General features: G+C 40.8%; 1 protein-coding gene across 1 annotated transcript in view; it reads right to left on the reverse strand.

Annotated features, from left to right (window-relative positions):
- LOC138657469 (vomeronasal type-2 receptor 26-like) overlaps nucleotides 1-19,572 on the reverse strand; it is a 71,717-nt gene that overhangs the window by 47,720 nt on the left and 4,425 nt on the right. The window contains exons 2-3 of the mRNA XM_069745266.1: nucleotides 11,175-11,317; nucleotides 9,378-9,669 (exon numbers count right to left, since the gene is read on the reverse strand). Coding sequence (XP_069601367.1) covers nucleotides 9,378-9,669; nucleotides 11,175-11,317 — 435 coding nt within the window. The remainder of the gene's footprint in view (nucleotides 1-9,377; nucleotides 9,670-11,174; nucleotides 11,318-19,572) is intronic.

Here is a 19,572-nt window from a genome sequence, read left to right on the forward strand (position 1 = left end):
CAAAGGGGTTGTGGTGGTTGAACAATAAAGACTTGCCTTGTCTGGTCGATCTTATTTTTAAAGTGTGTGGCAAAGTCCTCAGCAGAGATGAGGGAGGTTGGAGGGGGCAGTGGGGGGGCGGAGGAGGGAGTTAAATGTTTTGAATAACTGTTTGGGGTTGTGGGATAGGGAAGATACGGGGGTTGTGAAGTAGGCCTGTTTAGCAGAGGTGAGTGCAGATTTAAAAGCGAGTGTCGCTTGTTTGAATACAGTGAAGTCGTCTTGCGAGTGTGTTTTCTTCCAACGCCGCTCCGCAACCCTGGACACTTGCCTTAGCTTTTTGGTGGTGTTATTATGCCAAGGTTGTCTATTGATACGTCGCGCTCTGCCATGGACGAGAGGGGCAACCGTGTCAATAGCTGATGCGAGAGTGGCATTGTAATCAGCAAAGTCTTCAAAAAACAGCCAGACTCAGGAAGACCTTACAGTTGGACTAGAAACTTCCATCATGTTGGTGTTGTGGGGAACGATTGCCCACCTTTTGTCTGACACCACACTGCGTCTTCCTGCCTGTTGGGGTGCTATGCCTTCATCCTCCTGTGTGCTGCTGTCCTCGCCATGCATGTCCTCCTTCCAGGTTGGGTCAGTTGCTATATCATCCACCACCTCTTCTTCCACTTCCACACCCTGGTCCTCCTCTTGAGTTTCTGGCAATTGATTCTTATCATCGTCCACCTCTTGTGACACGTAAACACCATTGCCTTCATGTGACCATGGCTGCTCAAATATTTGGGCATCGCTACATGGAATCTCATCTTGCCTCGCTTCAAGTGGACTGGAAGAGAGACCTGAATCTGTAAATGGAAAAGTGAAAAACTCTTTGAAGTTCCCAAGTGTTGGATCAGTTGTCTCAGGGCACTCAGCATGGTGGAAGGAAGGAGGATCAGGGTGAGGAATATGTGGTCCAGAGTCACGGCTACTCAGACTTGACTGTGTGGAAGACGGTGCTGGTTTTGGTGGCAAAGCGACTGGAAGTATTATCCGCCATCCAAACAACTGCCTGTTTATGCTGCTTTGGTGTCAAGAGTGCTGTTCTGCCGTGCCCTATGAATTCTGATAGGAATATGAAGATGAAGATGTGGGTGTTTGTTGTGGCCCACTTTCAGCTTGCCCACAGCTTTAACCTCTGCATGCACCATCACCATAACATCCACTTCCCTGTCCCTTGCCATGGCCTTGCTAATTTTAATTAAAAGGTGAATGCAAGCCTCAGCTCTAATCTATTGACACAAATTGTAGGCCACAGATAGATAAGGCATGTCACAGAGAAACCAGACTGTTCAATACGTGGCCTGTATTATTGAATTTTTTATCCTAAAATAGTGTATAGACCTAGGGTAGCAGATAGCAAAAAAAGTGGAAAATCAACCTTTTGTAGAGCACAGATAGATCAAGAGTCTAAGGGAGCTATCACACTCATCAATACGTGGCCAGTTTGTTTTTATATTTTACCCAAAAATAGTGTATGGACCTAGTGTAGCAGACAGCAAAAGCAAAAAAAAAAGTGGAAGGTAGGTCTAAAAAGCAACGATTTGTAGGGCACAGATAGACCAGGCATCTGACAGAGATAACAAACTGTTCAATATGTTGCCTGGAGTTTTTTTTATTTTTTTTTTAACCCCAAAATACTGTATACACCTAGGGTATCCGACAGAAAAACAGTGGAAAATAGGCCGGAAATGCCACTATTTGTAGAACACACATAGATCTTTCGTCTGACGGAGATAGAATTCTGTTAAATATGTGCCCTGGATATTTTTTGGCCCATCAAAATTGTAAAAAAAAATTAGCTTATTGATATGCGATGCATGTGGTGTACAAAAGACAGTGATAAATATAAGAACTGTAGCTAAATATTTTTGAACCAGCTAAAGATTTTTTGGTCAGCAAAATGGTGTCAAAAAATCTTGTCAGAAAAAAATACTACAGTACCAAAAAAAGGCCAGAATTTTCTGCACACTAACATCTGATGCCTGAGACAAAAAAAAAGCCATTTTAAATTGCTAGATTTTCACACTGTTGTATTAAAATGACCTGGCTGTACTCTGCAGTGTGACCAAGCAAATAAATGTAGAAAAAAAGGGGGTTCTGGATTGCTTTGTAATATGGATTATTATGACACAATGGTGAATAAACATACAGTACATACCAATCTTCCACTACCTTCAAGGATGTTATAATCCAGGGGTAAAAAAAACCCAAAACTTGTATAAATAGTATAATATATATACCAGGCTAAATTGTTTCCTCGCTAGATGAAGCTCAAGAACATCAACTGTTCATTAACCCTCCGTCACATACAACTGATCTGACAGGCGCTTCTCTTTTACTTTCATTTCTCCTTCCTCACCAGATTGTGAGGAAACCCCCTCCCTCCAGGTAGTCTCCTGTCTCTTGAAGGTCTGTGAAACCTGATATCACAGTTGGATTTCAGAGCTTCAGGGGAGAGGATATAGCTGCACAGATCTCTCAGGCTCATTGTATGTGAATACGTCACATTCAGTAAGGTTGGTATTTTATGTTTTTATTCATCACAATAGTTTATTTAGCTTGTTTTATGAATGTATAGCACAAAATGTGAGGATATTTCATAGAAATAAGGGAGATTTTATAAAAGAAAGTGTGCTGCTCAGGCATATACAGTAGTTCCCTAACATATTCTTTCTCTTGCTTTAGATTATCTGCTGAAATGGAAAGGAAAATGTACAATTTATCCAAACAACTTGATGTTGAGGAAGTAACAAACATGCTGTTAGATGATAGAGACCTCACACTGAATGAGGATTTAGGAGAGGAAAGTGAGATTGATTCTCATGATGAGGTGGAAGAATGTGTCCTGGATTCTGAAACAGAGCAAGATGGTGACAGTGGTGAGGATGAAGAAGTTGGATCATATTATATTGGCTACAGCAGATCAGATGTGCTCCACTTTCAACATCAGCAGAAACATCAAACGCTGGCCAATGGTCATATTTTTTTGCTATGTTGAATTTGGGTGGTATAAATTCACAAGTAATTTATCTTGAAAACAAGCTTGAACCACTCCATAGACGATTGTATCTGAAAAAATTGGCCCATGAACTAGTACTTGGAGAGCTATGCAGGAGAAGCGTGAAAACAATCGGTATCCCCTCTCGCCTTCAAGTTCAGCTCAAAAGGTTCCGCCCAGAAGATGATGGTGAAAAGTCACCATCTGCACCACCTCACAAAAGAAGGAGATGCACCACCTGCCAAACGGAAAGCGGAACCAGAGGGCTTTCAAATTATGAATGTCTCAAATGTCATAAAGCAATTTGCCTGACACATGCAAAAATGGTGTGTAATTGTTGCTATTTGCTCTGCAAGTGTGACTTTTCTGGGGAAACCTCAGCATCTACTTCTGATTTAATATGTTTTTAATAGTACTTAAGGTACCTTAAAATTAAGTTTGTGTTCAAAAATTTTCTTTGTACATTTTTTTGAGAGAGTCGAACTGGGGACTATTTGGCGGGAGTTTTGAAAAGTTTGTATTTCATAGTTATTAGTTTTATGTTAAGTAAATGTTTTTTTTTGCAACTGATTATGTGTAGTCTCTTTTATTACATCCCTATGAAGGTCACTGATCACTTTTAGAGCACTGAAATTGCAAACATTAGATATTATAGGTATTTTTCCAGCAGGCGCCTGACAGGCACATTGTATGTGAACTCGTTAGTCCGAATATTGTATGTGACGGAGGGTTAAGCCTCTTAGGGTGGTCCGTGTCCATCTAAAAAATCCACCTTGTTTCTCTCTGCAAGATTTTTTTATCCCAGTCTCCTTGACGGACCGATGGTTCCACCACTTTGATTGTCCTGAATGCACTAGATCCCAGATCACCCTATGACACATGTTCACATGCCGAGCCAGCGGTGTGTCTCTCTTATTACGTATGTCACCAAGATACTCACCAATCCGCACTTGAAACTGTCTCTTAGTCTTACCAATGTAGTTAAGTGAACAGGTACATGTGCACAGGTAGATGACTCCCACAGTCTTAGAATTCGCAAACTGTTTGTTGTTATAAGTTCTATTAGTAACTGTACTAGTAAACGTATTGGATGGCGTAACATACCGACAGTAGCTGCAATGTCCACACCTAAAGGTACCTATGGCCCTATTGTCCTGCCACATTCCCTCCTTCTTAGGAGGGGCGACTTGACTGTTGACAAGCTGGTCCTTGATAGATTTACCCCTCCTAAGGCTGCCGTCACACTAGCAGTATTTGGTCAGTATTTTACATCAGTATTTGTAAGCCAATGCCAGGAGTGGAACAAATAGAGGAAAAGTATAATAGAAACATATCACCACTTCTGCATTTATCACCCACTCCTGGTTTTGGCTTACAAATACTGATGTAAAATACTGACCGAATACTGCTAGTGTGACGGCAGCCTAAATGTCACCGATGGTCTTGGTGTAATCCATTTAACTATATCAGAGTCAGTTCTGAGAACATTCCAATGTTTTTTAAGAATATGCAACATTTTGGGATTTTGGTCATCAAAGGTGCCTATTAATCTAGTGAGTGTATCTGAATCCTGTACTTTTTTTTTATGTCAAAAGAGATGTCCTGTCAGTCCTAAGCACATTATGATACGCTCTTTTTATTACCGAACCGGGGTACCCATGATCTTTGAATCTCTGGGTTAGATCGTGTGCCTTGTCACAAAAACCTGCTGTCCCTGAGCAGTTTCTTCTCAATCGGAAGAACTGTCCTTTCGGAATACCTCGTTTTTGGGGGACCGGATGATGGCTCTCCCATTTCAGTAGGCTGTTCATCGCCCTGGCTTTCCAAAATATAGATATCTTCAAAGAGCCATCCGGCTGTATGGTAATCGACACATCAAGAGAGACAATTGTATTCCCCCCTATCTCATATGTGGATTTTAAACCCAAATTATTCACATTGAGATGTTGGACAAGCGTGATAAACTCCTCTGCACTGCCCGTCCATAGGACGAGGATGTCATCTATATAGCGGCCCCAAAATTGAATATTGGGCCCCCGGATGACATCCCCATCCTTGAAAACCACGATATCCTCCCACCAGCCCAGGAGCATGTTGGCATAAGTGGGGGCACATGTGGCTCCCCATAGCCGTGCCTCTGGGATGGTGGTAGTACCTCCCCCCAAAAAGGAAGAAGTTATGTCTTAGAACAATTTGTAACAATTCTAAGATGAATTCATTATGTGATGTTAGATGGCTACCCCTAGTGCTCAGAAAGTATCTGGCTTCCATTAGGCATCGTTCATGAGGTATACTCAAATACAGTGACAGTACAGTGCCTCTACATCAGTTGATACCAGGATAGTCCCTGGTTCAACATTAATACCATCCAACTTATTCAGTAGATCCGTGGTATCCCTCAGATGTGATGGAAGGGCTGTAACAAAACCTCTCAGGATCTGATCAAGATATACACTACTATTCTGACATAATCCGTCAATACCACACACTATGGGACTCCCTTTTAGAGGGGGATACCCTTTGTGTATCTTGGGATTTGCATAAAATGTGGCGATCAGCTGGTATTTTGGCAGGAGGAAGTCCATCTCATTAGAGGAGATAAGACACTTCTGTTTTGCTTCAGATACAATCTCTCTCAGGGCCTTTAGATATTCAGGACTGGGGTCACATGAAAGGATCTCATAGGTTTTCCTATCAGACAACAGCTCAACACACATTTGCCGGTATTGCTCATTATTCATTACCACAGTGTTCCCCCCCTTAACTGAGGGCTTTATAACCAGAGAGGTATTATCCTTTAGATTCTGTATTGTCATCAAATCATCAAATGACAGGTTCGAGGGTATCTGATTATCTTTTGTCCTGATTTTCTTATATCTATATATATATATATATATATATATATATTTTTTTTTTTTTCTTATAATATCCTCCACCACAAGTTTTAAAAAATGTCAATGCTGCTCACTTCTCCACTAGGTGGCATCTTGGTGCGCTTACATTTAAGGTTTGTAAAAGGACCTTCTCCCACGTTCCTCTCACCTTCCCAAGCCAGGTCGGTGAGTAATAGAACGTCTGGGAGTTCATCAATCGATATCCCCAATTGTTGGCACTTATTCCTGTCATTGTAAGCAAATCATTTTCTCCATCTTAACTTTCTCAAAAACAAATGTATATCTTTCACCCATACAAAAGGGTTAAGCCTAGTGGTTGGAACAAAGGTCATCCCTGCTTTCAATACCTTGTATTCTGATGTCGTAAGTGTGTGAGAAGATAAATTAATAATGCAATTTTTATCAGATCCCTTCATGTCCCAGTCCCTTTGTATGTCCCCAGAGTTACTTATTTGTTGTAAGTGACTGTCCAGCCTCGAAGTTGATATCGAGCATCTCGGCTCCCTAAAAAAGAGGGCTGTGCAGAATATGAGGATGATGTGGAGGCTGAGCCCTGATGGAGACCTCCTCTCCCTCCACTCTCTTCTCCTTTTCTCTGCCATCTCTTGAACCTTCTGCCTCTCCTATGCTGGTTGGTAAATCTCTCATAAGACCTGGGACTCTCTTTTGGATTAGCCTCAGGATCTGAGGGTTCTAGATCAGAGGAAGAAATATCCATACTAACTAGGGTTGAGCGAAACGGGTCGGCCATTTTCAGAAGTCGCCGACCTTTGGCAAAGTCAGGTTTCATGAAACCCGACCCGATCCCTGTGTGGGGTCGGCCATGAGGTCGGCGATCTTCGCGCAAAAGTCGCGTTTCATTCCAATACCGCAAGTATCGGATATCGGCCGATATTTGCGGTATCGGAATCCATATTTATGTGTAAAATAAAGAATAAAAATAAAAAATAGGGATATACTCACCCTCGGACGCGCCCTGGTAGTAACCGCTGTAACCGGCAGCTTCCATTCCTAAGAATGAGCGCGTGAAGGACCTTTGATGACGTCGCGGCTTGTGATTGGTCGCGTGAGTGGTCACATGAGCGGTCATGCGACCAATCACAGGCCGCGACGTCATCGAAGGTCCTTCACGCGCTCATTCTTAGGAAGGAAGGCTGCCGGTTAGTACCAGGGCGCGTCCGAGGGTGAGTATATCCCTATTTTTTATTTTTATTCTTTATTTTACACATAAATATGGATCCCAGGGCCTGAAGGAGAGTTTCCGCTCCTTCAGACCCTGCGAACCATTAGTATCCCATTGCACTGCATTGGGTTTCGTGTTTCGGCCGAACCCGGCCCCGACTTTTTTATAGGATCGGCCAATTTCACTCGACCCGACTTTTGAGAAAGTCGGGTTTCGTGAAACCCGACCCGACCCTAAAAAAACAAAAGTCGCTCAACCTTAATACTAACCGCTCCCCGCATATGTAAATTCGGGTATGCCTGCTTATCTCTGAATTCTGATAAATCCCTCAAAAAACGTTTGTGCTTCCGATCCTTTAGCGCTGCTTGATATTTTTCAACAGCCACTCTTAAATTCTCCTCCTTATTTGTGAAATTAGTTTCAGATTTAAATTTCAATGCCCCTTCAATAAGTTCTTTTAATCTCTTAGATGTCCTCTCAAATGTATGCTTTTCTTCCTCAATTAAAATCTGCATGAACCTTAGTGATGATGATATAGATTTTTTCTCTCAATTTTCCAAGAACGACGCTGATCTACTTCTAGTGGCAGTTATAACCTTAATCCTGAGCCCTCTAGGCACAATGTTATGTTTACTATAACTGTCCAATGATTGGACCAACCAGACTTAATATTTTCTTTATAGGCCTCCAATAATTCAGAAAAAAAGATTTTTCAAGTTCGGTCCTGTACCTAAATCTGATCCTCCCTCCTGCTCTGAGAAGACTTCCTTTGCCTCATCCAGCCATTTATTGGTGTTCAACGGTCCCGACAGGAAACCAGCCATTTCCAACTAAAATAGTCCAACTGTCCAACCAAATTATTGCAGGGGAGTATATCAAGCGTAGTACCAAACAAAAAACCTACCCTTAAAAACATTAATCTTTATTAATAATCCCAGGTAATACCATCAATCAAAAAATAGATAAAAAAAAACATCCCGCTAGGGATTCACATTACAGGGTTCAGGGTAACAGCCTATATAAAGAAGAGTATACCCAAAGAAAAAAATATTTTTCAAAAATACAAACGGGATATCAAAAAATTAAAAAAAAGAAAAAAAAATGCAAAATATAGTATACCTTCCTATTCCTAGTAGACCCTGAAGTCTGATATCCTTCCTGTCAGCGGAGGGTGGCCCCCTAATATGCGATCTGGCGCCCCCGCTCCACGATGGCTGTCCCTTAAATCCCTGGGTGATCCCTATGGTCCCCATGGTCCTCAAGTGCCAAATCTGTGAATTCTGCAGGACAATGGGTGGAAGACAATGCCAAACGAATTAGAGTCACTTTCAACCATCCAATCTACCACCTTTTCACCATCTTATGCCCATACCATTCTGCCAGCATTAATCAGACCTATGTAGCAGGTGTAGGACTACCACGTCTTCTCCTTGCAGCAGCTCCACCAACACAGGCTGTAAAGAGTAGATTTAAAGGGGCTGCACGCATTAAGCTTTTCTGCACTCTTTTCTTCTGTCTGACAATGCGGCACAACATGTGAAGCTGTCTTTATACAGGTTATCTCATGTGTTGCGCCAACCAATACTGTGATGCAGCAGGAAGTGCACACAGTGATAAAGCTTGGTAATTGGCTGATATGCAGCCGTTCACCAAGATTAATTAGGCGCAGCCAATGCACTATTGGTTTAAAGTCCATGTTCGAGGTTTGGAACCGCACACAGCATAGGGTGTCTGGTATGAACGTCGAACATGAGTGTTCTGGTGCGCCAATCGGGCATAGTGCTCGAGCACCCAGGATGCTCAATCGAGTAACGTTGCTCGATCCAGTATCGAGCAGTACAAAGCATATTCGCTCATCATTTCTAGTGTCCATGTTTTGTAAAAAATAATAGGCATTTAAATAAAGTTTCAGATGTTACTCAGCAATAATAGGTTGAAGGTGAACCAGGTCAGCTAAATTAGATTAGTAACAAAAATTCTTAGTTTAGTTGAGTTCTCATAACTGTTTATTTCCCATGACCACGATACATGGTCCAAGTCAGTTGTCTCAGTATGTCGGAGGAAACCCACGCAAACACGGAGAGAACATACAAACTCTTTGCAGATGTTGTCCTTTGTGGGATTTGAACCGAGGACTCCAGCGCTGCAAGGTTGCTGTGCTATCCACTAAGTCACCGTGCTGCCATAATAATAATAATAATAATAAGCCAAGCCTGGAATCCTGGACCATTGACCATGGACTGGTGTTAATTATTGGCTGCTGATTTCTTACCTGTGTATATCCATACAGATTCAGCAGTTCTGCCATTGGCACAGTTGTTACTGATAACAGATCTCCAATAAAACTTGCAATGTTACTTTCTTTCCCGCAGCTATAGTTAGGTACGGGAGCTCCTGGTCCTGATAATATTTGTATTACACTTTTCACAGCTTTCCTAGCACTGGTACAAGAATCAGACACATAATATCCTAAGGTCACATTGGGCAAAATGTACGGATTTTTATTCACTTCCTCTATGGCAAATTGAAAATCCAAAAAGGCCTTGTAAGTGGAAAAAAGAGCTCTGAAAACATACACAACATTTCTACCAGTTAATGATTAATGACATTATGTATGATATCAGATTAAATAATACATTAATATGGACAGCAGTACGTGACACATTGAAATTAGGAATATACTCACCCTCGGACGCGACCTAGTTCTAACCCGCAGCCTTTCTTCCTAAGAATCAGCGCTTGAAGGACCTTTCGATGACGTCGCGGCTTGTGATTGGTCGCGTAACGCCCATGTGACCGCTCACGCGACCAATCACAAGCCGCGACTTCATCGAAAGGTCCTTCAAGCGCTGATTCTTAGGAAGGAAGGCTCCCGATTACAACCAGGGCGCGTCCGAGGGTGAGTATAGCAATTATTTTTATTTTTATTCTTTATTTTACACAATAATATGGATCGCAGGGCCTGAACGAGAGTTTCCTCTCCTTCAGACCCTGGGAACCATTAGAAACCCAATGCACTGCATTGGGTTTCGTGTTTTGGCCGACCCCGACTTTTCTATAGGATCGGCCGATTTCACTCGACCCGACTTTTGAAAAAGTCGGGTTTCGTGAAATCCGACCCGATCCTATAAAAACAAAAGTCGCTCAACCCAACTACAGGGGTTATATTATTTTCTTTACCAAATATGTATTTTTTAATATTTCAAATTGTTTACAATACGATTGCATGGATGTCGACAGACAATGACAATGACAAGATGTTCAAAACTTACTAACATAGTAATAACATTTCACATTTTTGAATTTTTCCCTAATTTTTTTGACGAGTGATATATGTTTTATTTTTGATCCAATTAATGAAATCATTCATTTTACCATATGCAGTACTGAAAAAAAGTAAAACAAAAAAATTCCAAGTGGGGTAATATGGTGAAAAACATGCAATTATGCCATTGCTTGTTGGGCTTGATTTTTACATTAACTTTGCTGTGAGTTAACTTATCCTGCTTTGACAGAAAAACATTTTCAGCGATTTGCATAAAAAAAATACTTTTATGAATATAGTTAAAATGACTTCAAAAAAATAAGAAAGCGAAAAAAATAAAAGCGGCTAACACAAGTGAGCTGTGTAACCAAACCAAAAACATAAAAACAACTAACAGACAGGCAGAGTATAAACAAACGCAAATAAAAAAAAACAAATAACAAAAGTGAGCAGTATAAGCAAACAAAAATAAAAAATAAAAAAACGAAAGAAAATGAGTTCTAGCAATACAATGTATAATTTGTGAAATCATTGTTAGTGGCGCTACATAATACAGAGATACTGGGATAAATGTTTGTATCAATATTAGATGTTTTATCGGGGCTGAGCTGCAATATACACTGTGTTTTTTTTCGCGGTCTCAATAACCTCTTTTGGATATTTCTGCCTATCGAAACCTGAGTTCACATTGATACAGTGTTCAAATCATTCTGCCAATCATTTATTTTGAAAAGTAAATAAAAATAATTTTTCATGATCATTTTGCACTCAAATATGAAAGCAATTTTTTTTATTTTGACTTACCCATTGCAAAACATCACTGTCTGATTTGTGCTTGTTGGAATCTCTTCCATGTTTAAATTAACAGTGAATATTCCTCCGATGATAACGTCCCCATGCTGATAATATTCATTTTCTTCTATTGCCTTTTGTATTCTCAGCTGACACTTAGTGGAGATTGTCAAAGTCATATAAAGAGAAAGGCACAGGATTATTACAGTGGTCATTAGATGGCAAGAAATTAGGAAATTACGGGTATTTTGTCAAATAAATCCGCCAATGAGTAATCTAATCTTCGTAGAGTTCAGTGATTCAGCATCAATGAAGATTTTCATCTGTGATAGAGAAAGCAGCATCCCACACATTATATAACTATTGGAGTTACTGACAAGATGTAATTAAGTGATACCGTAATATTAAACTTACCAGATGTGGCCAACTTTTTTTCTTCATAGGACTAAATAAAATTGTCTTGTTAACTCGATCCTGACATTTCTAAATGTCGCTTATACAAATAAAAACGTTCAACTTTTGAAATGACATATTCAAGAAGCAAGAAAGTCCTTTATTTCATAAGTAAATATTACAATCTTTAGATTAATTCTTAGTTTAGTCTGTAGAAGATTAGCTTCATAGCGTTTGGCAAAAGCATTTTCTGCTCTTCTTGGTGTAAAGAAACAGAATGTAAAGATTTTTAAAAAAATGCAATATCGCAATAGGGTCTTATCCAGGTTAGAGATGAGCAAACTTTTCAAGGTTCGGTTAGATGAAAGTCCCGATATTCACTGAGCAATTTGTCGAACATACCTGAACCCCTTGAATTTAATGGGAGGCAATACCAAACACATAGACAACACCATAGGAGGGTCAAAAAACTTCCCAAACTGCTCAAATTAGTGGCAGATATCAGGAAAAGTGGCATCAATTGACCTACAGTAGAAATTTGATATTGGCACAGCAGTAGTCAACCATGGGCCATGCATGAGGTATCAGGGTCTGGGCCAGCATTTACAGCTTTGATATGAAGTTTTAATTAAGATGAGGTGGGTGAGGGAGCGGTGTTAGCCTTTTTTTCTGGGAGCCCTAATACCTCATTCAATCATTCAAGTTGTTCTTGTTTTTCCATCCAAACTCATGTAGTACAAGATTTTTTAAAAATGCAATATCACAATAGGGTCTTATCCAGGTTAGAGATGAGCAAACTTTTCAAGGTTCGGTTAGGTGAAAGTCCCGATATTCACTGAACAGTTTATCGAACATACCTGAACCCCTTGAATTTAATGGGTTTACCCAACACATAGACAACACCGTAGGAGAGCCAAAAAACGTCCCAAACTGCTCAAATTAGAGGCAGACAGCAGGAAAAGTGTCATCAATGGACCCAGAGTACAAATAGTGTAATTGTGCAACATTGATGCCTGGGAGAGGGCTTGGAGCAGCATTTCTAAGAGAAACATTGATCAGTAACAGGTGGAGTCCTGCTGCTCTTAAAGGTCTGCTAAATTCAGGCAACACACATAGAGGAGACTCACCTTGAAGTCTAAACATTTCCCAAAATTTGATATGAAGTTTTAATTAAGATGAGGTGGGTGAGGGAGCGGTGTTAGCCTTCTTTGCTGGGAGCCCTAATACCTCATTCAACCATTCAAATTGTTCTTGTTTTTCCATCCAAACTCATGTGGTACAAACATTACCTTGGTAGAGCACTAATGTTAAAAGTATGTAAGCATAGTAACGCAACTAGTTGACCAAGCATTTGACCCATAGTAGTCAAATGCTTGGTCAACTATGATCTGGTGGAAGGTGTACATAGTAAAATATTGATATTTGCAGATTATGCAAAACTATGTAAATCAGTCAATACAAGAGAAGATACAGATGGATCTGAATGAGTTGGAAACTTGAGCCGAGAGGTGGCAGGTGCGGTTTAACAATTATAAATGTAAAGTTATACACATGGGAAAAAGGAATCAACATCACCGTTACACACTGAATGGGAAAACACTGGGTAAATCTGACAGGGAGAAGGACTTGGGGATCCGAATTAATTATAAACTTATCTGGAGCATCCAGTGCCAGGCAGCGGCTGCCAAGGCAAACAGGATCATGGGGTGCATTAAAAAAGGTCTGGATAAACATGATGAGAGCATTATACTGCCTCTGCACAAATCCTTGGTTAGACCGCACATGGAGTACGGTGTACAGTTTTGGGCACTGGTGCTCAGAAGGATGTAAAGGAACTTGAGATAGTACAAAGAAGGGCAACAAAATTAATTAATGGGATGGGGGAACTACAATACCCTGAGAGATTAGCAAAATTAGGATTATTTAGTCTAGAAAAAAGACGACTGAGGGGCGATCTAATAACCATGTATAAGTAAGTATATAAGGGGACAATACAAATATCTCGCTGAGGATCTGTTTATACCAAGGAAGGTGACAGTCACAAGGGGACATTCTCTGCGTCTGGAGGAGAGAATGTTTTTCCACCAACACAGAAGAGGATTCTTTACTGTTAGGGCAGTGAGAATCTGGAATTGCTTGCCTGAGGAGGTGGTGATGGCGAACTCAGTCGAGGGGTTCAAGAGACTGACCCGGAGCATAACAATATTGTATCTTACAGTTATTAGCGTCATTAGAAGGACGTAGATCTGGGGATTTATTCTGACAGAATATAGGCTGAACTGGATGGACACATGTCTTTTTTCAGCATTGCTAACTATGTTACTATGTTAATATGTAGAACATTTTATAATTGCACAGAAGCAGTCAGCCAGGGACCATGCATGAGGTTTCTGTGTCTTGGACAGTATTTAGATTTTTGAACTTAAGTTTCAATTAAGTGGATGCTGGTGTGGCTGCTGGGTAAACCTTCCATGCTAGGAGCTTTGATACCTCAAGTAATAGCTCAAACTGGTTCTATGCCCAGCCGCACTCAGGTGGCACAAATATCAGCTTCATAGACCACAAATCTAGAATCTGTGCAGGGGACAATGAAATCTCAAGACTATCAGGGGATTCTAGAGAGAAATGTGCTGCCCAGTATCAGAAAGCTTGGTCTCAGTTGCAGGTCAAGGGTATTGCAACTGGATAATGACCCAAAACACACAAGAATGGTTAAGAGGAAAACATGAAACTATTCTGAAGTGGCCTTCTATGAGCCCAGACCTAAATCCTATTGAACATCTTTGGAAAGAGCTAAAACATGCCGTCTGGTAAAGGCAACCTTCAAACACGACACAACGGGAGCAGTTTGCTCTTGAGGAGCGGCCAAAATACCTGTGGAGAGGTGCAGCAGTCTCATTTTCAGTTACAGGAATCGTGTGATTGCAGTGATTGCCTCAAAAGGTTGTGCAACAAAATATTTAGCTAAGGGTCCCATCATTTCTGTCCAGGCCTATTTCATGAGTTTTATTTTTTAACTTTTTTATTCTGTGGAAGCATGGTTAAACAGCGCCGCAGCAATACTGTGCACAGTGCATCTGGACCGCATCCAGCAGCGGCACATACCTCTATCACAATATACAGGTCCTTCTCAAAAAATTAGCATATAGTGTTAAATTTCATTATTTACCATAATGTAATGATTACAATTAAACTTTCAGATATTATAGATTCATTATCCACCAACTGAAATTTGTCAGGTCTTTTATTGTTTTAATACTGATGATTTTGGCATACAACTCCTGATAACCCAAAAAACCTGTCTCAATAAATTAGCATATTTCACCCATCCAATCAAATAAAAGTGTTTTTTAATAACAAACAAAAAAACCAACAAATAATAATGTTCAGTTATGCACTCAATACTTGGTCGGGAATCCTTTGGCAGAAATGACTGCTTCAAATGGTGGATAATGAATCTATAATATATGAAAGTTTAATTGTAATCATTACTTTATGGTAAATAATGAAATTTAACACTATATGCTAATTTTTGAGAAGGACCTGTGCAACCAGTTTATTGCACTACAGCAATTCAACTACCGCATATGCTTTTTGAAGGGCAAATTGGCTAACTGTATACATTCAAGATAAACTATATTGCTCTGTGGAAGGTCCGCGTTGGACCGAAAACGTTCAGCAATTGATCTGTTTGTCAGGATGTGAAATAAACAACCTTACCCTTCTTCCGAAAAAATTGAGTGCCAAGTTTGTTTCTTACATTTGTTGATACGGGTTGGAGACCCTACTTGAGCACCAACATCCACCCTCCACAGAGTCCCATGTAGCCTACATTGACTTGCTAGTAGCAAGTGAGTATTTCTGCTACACACAGACGATCTGTTCATCGCCTGTGTGTAACAAAGCCGATTAGACAACTGCATAGGAGACTATTGCAGTATGCAAGAAGTAAAAAAAGTTTTAAAAAATATTACAAGAACTAAAAAAATCCAAAAGTTCAGGTCACCCCCTTTCGCCCCATTGAAATAAAACAATAAAAAAATCAAATATACACATATTTGGTATCTACGTATTCAGAAACACTTGATCTATCAATATATAAAAAAGAAATAACCTGATCATTAAATGGTGTAACAAGAAAAAATTAAAAACTTCAGAATTCCTTTTTTTTCCTCCCACCCTGCCCAAGATCATGAAAAATGAAGACTCTACGGGTCTCAGAAAATGGCCCCTTTTTTGAACCAATCTTTGGATATTGTTTCACCACTTAACCCCTTAGTGACAGAGCCAATTTGGTACTTAATGACCGAGCCAATTTTTGCAATTCTGACCACTGTCACTTTATGAGGTTATAACTCTGGAACGCTTCAACGGATCCCGCTGATTCTGAGAATGTTTTTTCGTGACATATTGTACTTCATGTTAGTCGTAACATTTCTTTGATATTACTTGCGATTATTTATGAAAAAAACGGAAATATGGCGAAAATTTTTAAAATTTTGCAATTTTCAAACTTTGTATTTTTATGCCCTTAAATCAGAGAGATATGTCACGAAAAATAGTTAATAAATAACATTTCCCACATGTCTACTTTACATCAGCACAATTTTGGAAACAAAATTTTTTTTTGTTAGGGAGTTAAAAGGGTTAAAAGTTGACCAGCAATTTCTCATTTTTACAACACCATTTTTTTTTAGGGACCACATCACATTTGAAGTCATTTTGAGGGGTCTATATGATAGAAAATAATGAAGTGTGACACCATTCTAAAAACTACATCCCTCAAGGTTCTCAAAACCACATTCAAGAAGTTTATTAACCCTTTACGTGCTTCACAGGAACTGAAACAATGTGGAAGGAAAAAATGAACATTTAACTTTTTTTTGCAAACATCTTAATTCAGAACCATTTTTTTTATTTTCACAAGTGTAAAAACAGAAATGTAACCATAAATTTTGTTATGCAATTTCTCCTGAATATGCCAATACCCCATATGTGGGGGTAAACCACTGTTAGGGCGCACCGCAGAACTTAGAAGTGAAGGAGCGCCGTTTGACTTTTTCAATGCAGAATTGGCTGGAATTGAGATCGGACGCCATGTCACGTTTAGAGAGCCCCTGATGTGCCTAAACAGTGGAAACCCCCCACAAGTGACACCATTTTGGAAACTAGACCCCTTAAGGAACTTATCTAGATGTGTGGCGAGCACTTTGAACCCCCAAGTGCTTCACAGAAGTTTATAACGTAGAGCCGTGAAAATAAAAAAATCGCTTTTGTTTACACAAAAATGATTTTTTGCCCACAAATTCTTATTTTCACAAGGGTAACAGGAGAAATTAGACCACAAAAGTTGTTGTGCGATTTCTCCTGAATACGTCGATACCCCATATGTGAGGGTAAACCACTGTTTGGGCGCACAGCAGAGCTTGGAAGTGAAGGAGCGCCGTCTTACTTTTTCAATGTAGAATTGGCTGGAATTGAGATTGGACGCCATGTCGCGTTTGGAGAGCCCCTGATGTGCCTAAACAGTGGAAACCCCCCACAAGTGACACCATTTTGGAAACTAGACCCCTTAAGGAACTTATCTAGATGTGTGGCGAGCACTTTGAACCCCCATGTGCTTCACAGAAGTTTATAACGTAGAGCCGTGAAAAAAAAAAAATCGCATTTTTTCTACAAAAATGATCTTTTTGCCCACAAATTTTTATTTTCACAAGGGTAACAGGAGAAATTAGACCACAAAAGTTGTTGTGCAATTTCTCCTGAGTACGCTGATACCCAATATGTGGGGGTAAACCACTGTTAGGGCGCACCGCAGAGCTTGGAAGAGAAGGAGTGCCGTTTTACTTTTTCAATGTAGAATTGGCTGGAATTGAGATCGGACGCCATGTCGCGTTTGGAGAGCCCCTGATGTGCCTAAACAGTAGAAATCCCCCACAAGTGACCCAATTTTGGAAACTAGACCCCCCATGGAACTTATCTAGATGTGTGGTGAGAACCTTGAATGCCCAAGTGCTTCACAGAAGTTTATAATGCAGAGCCGTGAAAATAAAAAATATTTTTTTTTTCCACAAAAAAGATATTGTAGCCCCCAAGTTTTTATTTTTACAAGGGTAACAAGAGAAATTGGACCCCAAAAGTTGTTGTCCAATTTGTCTTGAGTATGCTGGTACCCCATATGTGGGGGTAAACCACTGTTTGGGCGCACGGCAGAGCTCGGAAGGAAGGAGCGCCGTTTTGGAATGCAGACTTTGATAGAATGGTCTGCGGGTATTATGTTGCATTTGCAGAGCCCCTGATGTACCTAACCAGTAGAAACCCTCCACAAGTGACCCCATTTTGGAAACTAGACCCCCCAAGAAACTTATCTAGATGTGTGGTGAGAACTTTGAATGCCCAAGTGCTTCACAGAAGTTTAGAATGCAGAGTCGTGAAAATAAAAAATATTTTTTTTTTCACAAAAAAGATTTTGTAGCCCCCAAGTTTTTATTTTCACAAGGGTAACAGGAGAAATTGGACTGCAATAGTTGTTGTCCAATTTATCCCGAGTACGCTGATGTGCCATATGTGGGGGTAAACCACTGTTTGGGCGCACGGCAGAGCTCGGAAGGGAAGGAGCGCCTTTTTGGAATGCAGACTTTGATAGAATGGTCTGTGGGCATTATGTTGCGATTGCAGAGCCCCTGATATACCTAAACTGTAGTAACCCCCCACAAGTGACCCCATTTTGGAAACTAGACCCCCCAAGGAACTTATCTAGATGTGTGGTGAGAACTTTGAATGCCCAAGTGCTTCACAGAAGATTAGAATGCAGAGTCGTGAAAATAAAAAATATTTTTTTTTTTCACAAAAAAGATTTTGTAGCCCCCAAGTTTTTATTTTCACAAGGGTAACAAGAGAAATTGGACCCCAGAAGTTGTTGTCCAATTTATCCCGAGTACGCTGATGCCCCATATGTGGGGGTAACCCACTGTTTGGGCGCACGGCAGAGCTCAGAAGGGAGGGAGCACCATTTGACTTTTTGAGCGCAAAATTGGCTGTCGTGTTTGGAGACCCCCTGATGTACCTAAACAGTGGAAACCCCCCAATTCTAGCTCCAACCCCTAACCCTAATCCCAACCTGATCCATAATCCTAATCACTAACCCTAACCATAATCACAACCCTTACCCCAAAACAACCCTAATGTCAACCCTATCCATAACCCTAATCAAAACCCTAAATCCAACACACCCCTAATCCTAATCTCAACCCTAACCTCAAACCTAACCCTAATCCCAATACACCCCTAATCACAACCCTAACCTTAACCCTAATCCCAAACCTAACCCTAATCCCAAGCGTAACCCTAATGCCAACCCTAACCCTAATACCAACCCTAATCCAAACCCTAAACCTAATCCCAGCTCTAACCCTAACTTTAGCCCCAACCCTAGCCCTAACTTTAGCCCCAACCCTAACCCTAACCCTAAGGCTACTTTCACACTTGCGTTGTTTGGCATTCCGTCGCAATCCGTCGTTTTGGACAAGAAACGGATCCTGCAAATGTGCCCGCAGGATGCGTTTTTTGCCCATAGTATTGCCGACGGATCGTGACGGATGGCCACACGTCGCGTCCGTCGTGCACTGGATCAGTTGTGTTTTGGCGGAGCGTCGGCACAAAAAAAGTTCAATGAAACGTTTTTTTGTACGTCGCATCCGCCATTTCTGACCGCGCATGCGTGGCCGTAACTCCGCCCCCTCCTCCCCAGGACATAGATTGGGCAGCGGATGCGTTGAAAAACTACAGCTGCTGCCCACGTTGTGCACAATTTTCACAACGTGCGTCGGTATGTCGGGCCGACGCATTGCGACGGCCCCGTACCGACGTAAGTGTGAAAGAAGCCTAACCCTAAATTTAGCCCCAACCCTAACCCTAAATTTAGCCCCAACCCTAACCCTAAATTTAGCCCCAACCCTACCCCTAACCTAACCCTACCCCTAACCTAACCCTACCCCTAACCTAACCCTAGCCGTAA

This window comes from Ranitomeya imitator, chromosome 1 (genome assembly GCF_032444005.1).
Source record: "Ranitomeya imitator isolate aRanImi1 chromosome 1, aRanImi1.pri, whole genome shotgun sequence".
NCBI classification, from domain to species: Eukaryota; Metazoa; Chordata; class Amphibia; order Anura; family Dendrobatidae; genus Ranitomeya; species Ranitomeya imitator.